Here is a 12,253-nt window from a genome sequence, read left to right as displayed (position 1 = left end):
GACAAAAATAAAAATGTATGCATAATAACTTTTCAATAATAAGGATAAAATAGAGAACCTAACTGCCTTGGAACTGTTGGTAATGTTGTTACAGTACATCTGAAGAAGTGACTGCTGAGGTTTTGTACTACTATATTTCATACCATGATCTGTTGGCTTATTATATTAATTGTTTTTAGTAAATAGGAATATAGCATATGGTTACAGCAACATTTAAGAACTATGGATTCAGGCCCAACAGTAGTTGTTCATGGCATACATATTTTAACAGCATGTGCATTTTTTGTAATTCTTTGTGTTTCTTGTGGTTGCACTCAAACATACACACTATCACCTGCCCTTTTCATTGTGTACACACACACTAAACGAACACCTGTTGGGATATGAGGCTCCAGACCCATTGTCAGCTCAAGACATGACAGAAGAGGGGAAGAAGCTATCACTCATCTAATGCTCCTGACTATAGGGCCACTCTTGTGTGTGCTACATTAGTGTGTGTGCTACATTAGTGTGTGTGTGTGTCCTACATTAGTGTGTGTGCTACACTAGTGTGTGTGCTACACTAGTGTGTGTGCTACATTAGTGTGTGTGCTACATTAGTGCGTGTGTGCGCTACATTAGTGTGTATGTGTGTGCTACACTAATGTGTGTGTGCTACATTAATGTGTGGTGGGATACATTAATGCGTGTGTGTGTGCTACATTAGTGTGTGTGTGTTACACTAGTGTGTGTGTGCTATATTAATGTGTGGTGGGATACATAAATGTGTGTGTGCTATATTATTGTGTGTTGGGTGTTTATTTACCTCCAGATCTGTCCCAGCTGCAGGATGTGGATGAGTGACTGCATCACCCAGATGCAGAAGGAGCAGGAGGCAGATCTGCTCTTGTTGGCCCTGGTGGTGCTGATGCTGGTGGGGTTGTTTGTCTTGCTGCTGGCTGTTGATGCCTGTCTCTGCGGGGTGGTGGGTCGGACATCCACCTCTCCTACTGCAGCAGAGCCCCCGACTGCTTTGGCTTCCATCGGAGAGCACTGGGAGCTGTTCTCGGTGCTGAAATCGTGCACGAACCACCTGAAGCTGAAGACCTGCACAGAGAGCGACCCCAGGACCACAAAGAACAAGGTCAACCAGAACCACCACAGCCTGCCCCGCATGTAATAGTCCACAGACAGCCAGACATCGCTGCCCACATCCGCGAAGTAGACGGCAGCCGCGGCCAGGATCCAAAGGCAATCCCATACAGAATAGCGCTGCTGCTCCCTGCCCAGGCGCAGGGACAGCGACCCACCACCGTCCACAGCAGCGCCTCTCCTGTCCCCACCGCCACTGCAGCAGCACCGGGATCCGCCGTCCGAACAGCCCCCGTCGCCAGAACCTGATCCGGGTTGCGACCCTCCAGCCAGACCTTGCACTGAGCCCGAATGATCCGAATTCTGCAATGGGGTGAATGCAACGTCGCTTTTCTTCATCTTCAGCACCCCGTCTGACTTAGCGGCCATGATGATTAAAAAAAACAAAAAAAAAAAACAAAAGGAAGAGAAAAAAATGAAGGATGGATAAAAGGATGAAAGGAGAGAGAGAGAAGAAGAAAAGCCCTCCTTTATATGACAGCGATCCTTTTCGGATTCCTCCTCCCCTCGGGCTTTCTCCTCCTCCTCCCCGCACTCCTCGTCTTGCCTCTGGTGCTCCTTTGCTCTCCTAGCGCTCCCTCATCGAGTGGAGGGTGGGCTTGGCCATGTGGAGCCAGCCAGCCAACCTCACCCTGCAGCCACAGAGCCCCGACCACATCCCGGTCCTCCCCACCCTGTCACTCCTCCACCGGCGGATGGAGGAGGGGGGGAGGGATGACCTCATCTCTTGTCCTTCTCCTTTACCTCCCCCTGTCTCTTTCACTACCAGTGCGGAGAGGAGAGAGGGAGAAGGAGATGGGAAGGAGGTTTGCAAATGGGCGGAGAGAGGGGTGAAACGAGGATAGCCGGGCACACAAAGAAACCATGCCGGAATAAGGCGCTACCATTCACAATAACTAAAGGACGGCCCCCGTGTGCCTAAACCCCGCGCCCCCCACCCGCTCCTTAACCGCATGCGGGGCAGCGAAGGATGACTTTCTCAAATCCCAGTGCCGAAAGAGTTACTGATGTCATAGAAATAAGGACTCTACCTCCAGCTAAAGCACAATCGTGCAGGGGAGTGAATGGGTTAAATATTGCACGGCAAGAGAGGTGCATGTTTCCATGCTAAGGAGGTGCATGCATGAAGAGGCACATGTATGAAGAAGCACATGTATGGTGCAGATCCTGACCAATCCCATGCAAAGTGAATCCATTCATACCTTCATGGGGGAGACGCGTGCCGGGTGCGCACAGGTCCAAGCGAATGGGGAGAAAGCCGCGCAGGATGTGATCACCGTGTGTGGCTCCGGGGGCTCCGTGACGAGGCTCTCGCAGCCTTTAGCGATGGCCGGAATATGGATATGTTTGGGACGTGACCAAAGGCACGGGTTGTTAGTGAGGTCACCGGGTAATAAATGCCCGGGTATAGGAGCGGTGAGGGTTACGGTGAGAAGTAAAAATAAATCTGTCACAGACGTACAGGTGCTCACCTCAGGAATGGAGGCGTTTCGGGTCAGGCGGCAGACACACGGCGTGCAAACTGTGGAGCTTCCCCCATAACAGAACACCCTGCCAGGCTTTAGTGATGCAAATGCAACTTTTATTATTGATACAATAATACAAACAGAAACAATAACCATGTAGCATGTGAAATAGGAATGAGTATTAGGCTTGTGCAGGAGGACAAAAATCACATTTTTCTTTTTGGTCATTCATTTTCTCACATTTTATGACAGGGCTGGTGCAAAACTAAATTTGCCTCCCTCTCGGCTCCGCCCCATGTATGCCACCCTTGGGGACCGAGTCATAAGAGTGCATCATACACAAGACCACCCCCTTTGAAGATGACATTACATTACAGACATAGATCGCACACCCCAAAGGCCAGCCTGGTGCCCACATTGTACATATAGGACTTGCCCAGCACCAAGATTGCATCCACAGAACTGCCCAATACCCAGATTGAGCACACAGGACTGGCCCCAGCAGCCACATCTCCCCCATCTCTCTTTAGTTCTCCCCTTCTCTGTATCACTTTCTTTATATCTCTCCCCTTTCTCTTTACTTCTCATCTTTCTCATTATTAATCCTCCTCTTTTTCCTCATCTCTCTATTTTCAGTTTATCTCTCCTCTTTCTCTTTACATCACCCCTTTCCCTATCTCTCCCTTTTCAGTTTATCTCTTCTGCTCATTCTCTGTCTCTCTATTTTCTCCCAAGCTCTACCTTTGTCTTTTATCTCTCTCCTTTTCTTTGATCCCCCTTTCTCATGAACGCTCCCCTTTTTCTTCATCTCATCTCTCCCATTTATCTTTATCTCTCTTCCCATCTCTTAACCCTTTCACTCCATCTTTTATCTCATCTCTCCCATTTCTCTTTATCTATCCCCTTTGTTCACATCCTCCTCTTTATCTCTCCCATTATTCATTATCTATCCCTTTTCTAGTTTTCTCTACAACTTTTCCCCATCTCTAATTATTACTCTCCCTTTCTTCCCATCTCTCTTCTTTTTTCATCTCCCCTTCTCTCTATTTCTCCTCTTTCTTCTCATTATATTCCCATATACCTTTCTCTTTATCTCTCAATTTTCTTACTATATCTCCCCTTTCTCATTATATCTCTCTCCTCTTTTTTCCAATCACTTACCTTGCTAAGGACCTAAGGTGGTGGGAGCATGAGGCCTTTGTCTCACTGCTCCATTGCAGTGAGCATGCCAGGGCTGGATCCAGAGCCTGACCTCAGGAGGGGCACTCAAACTAACACACAACCACACACACATATCCAGACACTCGCACCAACACACTTAGACACTCAGCACAGACACAAACACACATGCACACAAATTAACATACACACCCTGACACCCAAACAAATATATCTAGATATATCTAAGACAACCAGACACACACGAACATAAACACATGTTCACATAATAAAATTCCCTCCCACACACACTCAAAAACATACCCAGACACGCACATGCTAACATACCCAGGTTCTGCGTGGAACCTGTCCTGTGAAACCGCTGTATGGTATTGCACACTGTGCTGCAGGGTCTTAGCAATCTTCTTATAGCCTAGCCCTAGGCCATCTTTATGTAGAGCGACAATTCTTTTTTTTCCAGATCCTCAGAGCATTCTTTGCCATGAGGTGCCATGTTGAACTTCCAGAGACCTGTATGAGAGAGTGTGAGAGTGATAACACAAAATTTAACACACCTGCTCCCCATTCACACCTGAGACCTTGTAACACTAACGAGTCACATGACACCGGGGAGGGGGAATGGCTAATTGGGCCCAATTTGGACATTTCCACTTAGGGGTGTACTGACTTTTGTTGCCAAGGTTTAGACATTAATGGCTGAGTTTTTTTGAGGAGACAGAAAATTTACACTGTTATACAGGCTTTACACTCACTACTTTACATTGTGGCAGAGTGTCATTTCTTCAGTGTTGTCACATGAAAAAGATATAATAAAATATTTACAAAAATGTGAGGGGTTTACTCACTTTTGTGAGATACTGTATACATCCACAGGCATATATAAATACCCAGGCACACTAATATACCCAGACACTCAGGGCCGGCCCAAGACAAAATGCCGCCTGGGGCGAAGTTTAAAATGGTGCCCCCCCCATTATCTACCCTTCCTCTCCCTGCCGCCCCCCCATTATCTACCCTCCCCCCCGTCCCGTACTTACCTTTCAGCAGTCCCGCGGTGAGTCTCCCTGTCGGCTTGTAATGCTGAGCGCCGGAAATGGCGTCATCTTCCGGCACTCAACATTACCAGCTGTCACCTAGACCAAGGTAGAGGGCTCGCAGAGGTAAGATAAAACCACTCGGCGCCCTCTCTCTCTTTTCGGCTTTAAAAAAAGGGCTTTGCCGCCCCTTCAAAAGCGCCGCCTGGAGCGGTTGTCCCACTCGGCTCCATTGTCGGGCCGGCCCTGCAGACACTGACATACATACATAGTTACATAATTCATAAGGTTGAAAAAAGACCTAAGTCCATCAAGTTCAACCCTTCTACCTAACCTTCCTATTCTTGATCCAAAAGAAGGCAAAACCCAGACACACACTAACATACAGACACACGTACACTAAAATACTCAGGCAGACACACACTAATAAACCCAGACACACATACATACCCAGGCAGACACTAATGTGCATACCTAGACACATAGAAAGTGTGTAGTGTACACTGTGTGTGCAGTAGAAGCTACCCTCAATTATAATATAATCCTCATTTAGCTCCCAGTATTATGGAAAGATGTGTCTGTCTGAAGGCAAAGTGTCCATGGATTTTTTTTTTTGTTGGAAAGAAAAATAAAAAAATTGACAAGAGATGAGACTTATTCAGCCCATCTAATCTGCCTGTTTTATCTGCTGTAAAGGCTCAAAAATGAATCAGGCCTTGGTCTTGTCTTGGATTCAGGAGCCATATGCCTATTTTTCAGATGGAAAGTGGCAATCATAAAACCATTGCAATGAAAAAGCAAACCTAATGTAAATTTGTCCTTCATCAAGAAAGAAAATGACATAAATTTATGCTATTGGGGAATGCCTGCCCTTCTTTTTTAAATTTGTCCTTTAATGGCACGTCATGGCATTAAATATGTTTCGAAAGCAGGGTGTAAGATTGCTTTCTTCGCTTAAACGGTGTTGCTATAATGCCTTAATGTCGAGGTATTCAGCGACACTGAAATTTACTGGAGGCAGAGCTTAGGAGGCGATCAACGATTTTGCGGACTCGCCTATAGTGGTAACACAACCAATATATGACATCACTTCTGTTTGAATTTGCCGCCAAGTTTGCTAGAATACATACATACTGAACAAACATACTGTACATTGTACAAAAAATGGAAAAGTTTTAAAGGCAAAATGCACAATCCTTTTGTAAACATATTTTTAATACGAGGGAATTTTGAGGGAATCATACGAACTGACAAAATATAAAAATTCTGTTAAAATGTCAATTCGTACAAATTTAAACGCACAAGTCTAATAACAATTTGGACAGCGACAGGGTCAGATAGGGGATAATGAGGCAGCTCTGCCTCTTTAATGATGTAAGTACATCTGACGGCTGGATATGACAGGACGAACGTTATGTTTTTACGATAAGAAATAGAAAATGAAAAAGATGTTGCTCCTGTTTGTTGCACCTTTTTGTTCCATTTTCTTTTAAAAATCCACTTCAGTTCTGTCTACTTGTGTGTGGTCATTCAATTTATCTGTGTTTCATTCATATCCATCCAGTATTTGGTATTGTATGGTATATAAAGAATATCATTAAGTGCAGTCTAAAGATTGTTGAATAAACCTTTACTTAAGTATCATATAATTCTTTAGGCAATGCGCTATCCTATGCATAAATATGTAATGTGGGAGCTTTCCTGAGAGATTGACCTCATTTTACCCTGTTAAATATGTAAGTAGCACAGCTTAAGCACAAAAAAAAAATACAAAAAGGAAGCAGACACCTTAGAAGCATATAAATCGGAGATTTCAGGATAGTCCTGGAATGACTTTTCTGTGTAAACAATTATTATTATTTTCGTTTTCTGGCAACAAATTACATTTCCTGCCAATTTGTTTAGGGGGGCTTTTTTACATTTAGAAACACAACTCATTGACATTCACACTTATTTACTCCCTCATGCTCCTTCATGCTCTCTCACACTTTAGTTGACACTCGAACACTCATTTACTCTTTCTCACACTCTCCGCAATGTCTCCCTTCCTCCTCTGCTTCCATGTTCCTATCTCTGTGCCACGCAGCCCTGCTTCTTATTTTGTTCTTTGTCTTCCCTATTCTGTCTTTGTCCACTGCTCTAAAAAGCACTCATTCTTTGTCTTCTTCTCCTTGGACAACAGGACAGGGACATGACCTGCGGTGAACTTCCGTCAAATGGCTGAGCATCCTAGCACATCCTTTCCCCTAATTGGAGTATTAGGGAGGCTCTCCCCTTTTGCCTGAAGTAACCTCCCGGTGAACTTCCAAAGAAACAGACCTTCTGGGCACATCCTCTCCCCCGATTCTCCAGTCGGAGGAGAGAATGTGCCCAGAAGCTCCACCATTTTGCAGACGTTCACTGGGAGGTCATGTGCCTGTCCCGTTGTCCATAGAGAAGTGGATAAAGAACAAAGACTCTTTATGAGCGGCGAAAGAAGACAGAAGAACAAGAAGATGCAAGATCAGAAGCAGAGACAAGGACATGGAAGAGTATGAAAGCGTGAATGAGAATGTGGGTGAATGTGTGAGGTACAGTGTAAGAACCAATGGAATTTAAACATAAATTCAGAGCTCTTTTCTCTATTTTGAGTCCCTCCTCATTTTGAAGGAATCATACGACCTGACAAAATATTAAAATTCTGTTAAAATTACCATTCGTACAAATTTAAATGCACAAATCTAATAACAATTTGGACTTACAGCGACAGGGTCAGATAGGGGATAACAAGGCAGCCCTGCCTCTTTAGTGATGTAAGTACATCTGACGGTTGGATATGACAGGACGAACATTTTGTTTATATGCTAAATGTGTGGAGCAATGTCAGGCAGCAGCCCACCAGGCATTTCCCCAGTGTGCCAGATGGCCAGTCGAGGCCTGTACAGCATCAAAGGATGAGGACAGCCCTGCTCATAGTAACATAGTAACATAGTTCATAAGGTTGAAAAAAGACCAAAGTCCATCAAGTTCAACCTATATACATATTGTGTCCCTACCGTGTTGATCCAGAGGAAGGCAAAAAACCCTTATGAAGCAGATGCCAATTGCCCCATACCAGGGGGAAAATTCCTTCCCGACTCCAAATATGGCAATCAGAATAAATCCCTGGATCAACGTTCTGTCCCTATTAATCTACTATCCATAACTTGTGATATTATTGCTTTCAAGAAACACGTCCAGGCTCCTTTTGAACTCTTTTATTGAGTTTACCATTACCACTTCCTCTGGCAGAGAGTTCCATAGTCTCACCGCTCTTACTGTAAAGAACCCCCGTCTGTGCTGGTGTAAAAACCTTCTTTCCTCCAGCCGTAGAGGATGTCCCCTTGTTATAGATACAGCCCTGGGTATAAATAGGTCCTGGGAGTGATCTCTTTACTGCCCCTTATATATTTATACATAGTTATTAAGTCCCCCCTAAGACGTCTTTTTTCCAAGCTAAATAACCCTAATTCTGATAATCTTTCTGGGTACTGTAGTCCTCCCATTCCCCTTATTACTCTGGTTGCCCGTCTTTGAACCCTCTCCAGCTCCACTATATCTTTCTTGTACACTGGTGCCCAGTACTGTACACAGTATTCCATGTGTGGTCTGACTAGTGACTTGTACAGTGGTAGAATTATTTCCTTGTCGTGGGCATCTATGCCCCTTTTGATGCACCCCATGATTTTATTTGCCATAGCAGCAGCTGCCTGACACTGGTCGCTACAGGTAAATTTACTGTTAACTAAAACTCCTAAGTCCTTTTCCATGTCAGTCGTCCCCAGTGTTTTCCCATTTAATACATATTCCCAGCCTGGAATGTCTGTACTGGAATGTCTGCAGTATGTCTGTACTGGGCCACAAGATTTCTGATGGCAGCTCTGGTTATAATGGGTTTAATGTTAACTATGCACAATTTTAACCAAGCTGCGCCCCTTACCCTCATACACTGTTCACTTTATACTGATGCCATCTTATTACATTTAGGAGCCCCAGTAAGTCCAAATCCAGCATGAAAATGTTAAAACACCATTGCTTAGTTTCATTAAGAATTTTGGTGAGTCCTCAATTTGCAAGGCGAACCAAACAAGAATGTAAGTGCATATAATGAATGGAGTTTCCCTTTAATGCATGGGATACAAATTGATACTGTGTAACATTTAGCTTTACTGAATTGTAAAATTGGCATGGTGAGGTATATCACATAGTATAGTCAGCTAGAGTTGTGAATACTCCAAATCTATAATGTATGATGAAATGTATAGAAAAAGGAACTGGCTTATTCAGCATGTAATGTCTACAGGCATCTTCATACAGAAATGATCTTTCTTCAGTGTAAATAAGCTTTAAAGTATGAAATCAATATTGAGGTTCAAAAAAGGAGTCTCTTAATTTTAGATAATTCCAGATAAAAAGTCATTTAAAGGACTGATTTATGAATTTCACATTGTATGCCACTTAATTACATAGCTGAGGGAAAAAAAATCACTAGGCAGGTGAAGATTGACTAAAACAATTAGCCTTGCCATTTAGCTGAAACCTGTTCCCAATGAAATATATTCATATCCTGGGCATTCATCAACTGTCATATCTGCTAGTAATTGCTGCATGCCCGTGTGTTCAGCTGGTACCAGAAAATGTACCAAAAAATGAACATCTTCTTCAGCGATGGCACCAGTCTTAGCCTTGCTAATTGTTTTGCACATAATCTAAATACATAATATAATAGTTTTCTGTATTGTATATATATATTTATTTATGTATATTAGACTTGTGCATTTGGATTTGTACAAAGTTACCAACTTTTTGTCAATTCAGGAAATCGTACAAAGCCACAAAAATGAGGCCACACACCCCCATGAATCAGACGGAAAAAAAAGCAAAAAGCTCTGAATATTCTTCCAAAATACGTGGGCTCACTGTCACTCATTCTCTCATACTCTTATTTTCGTTCACTCCCTCCCAGGATCTCTAAATGTTTCCCTACCTTCTCTGCCAAGCACTGCCGCGTCTGCCTACCATTTCTGCACCTTCTCTCTTCTGTGTTCAATCTTTGTCTGCTTCTCCTAGGACATATCAAGGCAGAGGAAGTCACCAAAAGCACCATCATTTTGCCTTAGGTTGAACTTAGGGCAATATGGTGGTGCTTCCGGTGACAGTACATCAAGTGCCTTCATCCAGGTCCCCTCACAGTCCTGATGCTGCTGCTTGGTCGTGGAATAGGCCACATCCCAGGCCTATAGTACATTAAACTTAATGTGTAGTAGAGTAATTGAACTGAAGCTGGCAAGGGGCTTGTCCTGCTGTTTAGGAGCATCCTCATTGGTGGGGATACTTGAAGGAACACACCTGGCCAAATCCTGCTCTGTAGGTGTTAATTATCTGTAACCACTGCGAGAAGCCAGTTACCTGCAGCCCTATATAAACTCTGCTGACCCTTGACTCATTGCTTGAGTACTGCCAAGCTCAGGTACCGGCAGCTACCAACCCATTGTTCTTGCTACAGCTCATTACTCTAGTTGAATCTGCTTGACCTTTCTTGACCTTTGACTTGTTAAGCAGTTATCTTGATTATCTCCCGCTCCACTACCTTGGCTTGTTAACCCTTTGTGATCCTGGGCTGCCTGTCCTTGAACTTTTGGACTGAATATTTACATTTGTCTTTTTGGACTGCTACTGGTTGTCTACACCTTATGCCTTAAATCTCCCATCCCAGTCCTTAGACTCATATTTCTCTTTATCCTTCCCCTTTCTTGTTATACCTCTTTGTTCTTTTCATCTCCCCACCCTTTCTTTTTATCTCTCTTCCTCTTTCCCTATCCCTAATTTTTCTTTTTATCTCCCCTTTCCCTTTTATCTCTCCCCTTCACCATAAAAATGATGATGCAAATAGAAATAACCCTTTTGGTTCAGCCAAAAGGATGGGTTGAACACCTCTTATTCCAGAGAGTTGGCAATTCCATTAACTATGTAGCGAGGTGTATATCTGAAAGTATATTTGCTGTCATCCTATTAATAATTATTTTCCATATTTGAATGTGGTTTACATGATTTGGTTAAGTCCCTATGTTTTATGCATTCTTATATATGATGCTAATGCATGAGGATCCATCATAATTATGGAAAATGCTGATAATTTCCACGAGTCCACTGGTGTCCAACTAGTGTAAATAAGTAAATCAGGCAGATAAACGCTTATGGCCTCTTTAACATTAGGTGACAAATTGCCTTTGTCTCCTGACTGGTGGACCTTGGTGAAATTTTTCATTGACTAATAATGTGCAATTTCAGTCATGATGTGCCATGTATATGTATAGGAAATGCACATCGTGTAATATTGCACATGCAGAGTTTTACAGATAAAACAGAACATTTGCATCTGGAGTACCTAATAAAAGGTAATGTGAACTTCTAAAAACGATCTGTATGTATATAGATACTCCCATAATAATTGGAAGAAAAATAACACGATTCACGTAAAGTAAAATAATCAAACCTTTCTTGGCTTAAGATGATACAAATGAGCGATATGAAAGTAAGAATTCATATTCTGCATTACTTTCATTACTACTCCCAAATAGCATGAAAGAAAAAACAGTACATCCCCCAATCATGCCAAAAGTCAATAAATCCTTTCTTTGCTGCTCCCATGGAGATAAGTTTAGTTTTTTTTACATTACTTGACATGCTATAAAAATATCATCTATTATTAGTAACTAATTCCTTTATTTTTTCTTTCTTTATAATATTATATATTGTCTATTTAGTGTTTCCACTTTCTATCATTAGCTTGTACATTTGCATTTACATTTGCATTATATGTGGATTTCTTGAGTACCATAGTGGTTCGGGCAGTCAGACAGAGACCTAGCCATTAGCGGTGACGATTGTCGTTCTGTTGCAGCTTTCAATCGCGTTGGAGCATTGGTCATAGTGTAATTTCTGGGTTCATTGTTGCATAACTGAACCGCGCTTGAGCTTTAGGTCACAAACTGATGGCCACACAGTCTCCTTTCAGGATTTTCTTGTAGAGAGCATGGTTCCATCAGTTATGGCAAGTGGCCCAGGTACTAAAGCAGCCCAGACCATTACACTACCACCATCGTGTTTGACTGTTGGTATGATGTTTTTATTACCTCAGATGTAACTAGACACATGCCAAAATGTTGCCTTGCAACTCTCTCATGGATGCCATTTTTACACAGTCTTTCTTATTGTAGAATTGTGGACACTGACCTTAACTGAGGCAAGTAAGGTCTGCAGTTCTTTACATGTTTGTCTGGGTTCTTTTGTGTCCTCCTGGATGAGTTGTCAATGCACTTGGAGGACTTTTTCTAAGCTGGCCACTACTGGGAATGGCTTTTATGGAGGGTTGCTGGAGTTCCAGAGCCTTAAAAACGACTTTGTAGCCCTTTCCAGACTGAT

General features: G+C 42.9%; 1 protein-coding gene across 1 annotated transcript in view; it reads right to left on the bottom strand.

Annotated features, from left to right (window-relative positions):
• The window catches only part of XKR4 (XK related 4), a 104,981-nt gene extending 103,275 nt beyond the window's left edge, over positions 1-1,706 (bottom strand). Inside the window, exon 1 of the mRNA XM_053465967.1 lies at positions 806-1,706. Coding sequence (XP_053321942.1) covers positions 806-1,500 — 695 coding nt within the window. The 5' untranslated portion in view covers positions 1,501-1,706. The remainder of the gene's footprint in view (positions 1-805) is intronic.
• Between the last annotated feature and the right edge of the window lie 10,547 nt (positions 1,707-12,253).

The sequence above is a fragment of the Spea bombifrons genome, chromosome 5, assembly GCF_027358695.1.
Source record: "Spea bombifrons isolate aSpeBom1 chromosome 5, aSpeBom1.2.pri, whole genome shotgun sequence".
NCBI lineage: Eukaryota > Metazoa > Chordata > Amphibia > Anura > Pelobatidae > Spea > Spea bombifrons.
This window is presented reverse-complemented; position numbering and strand designations above follow the sequence as displayed.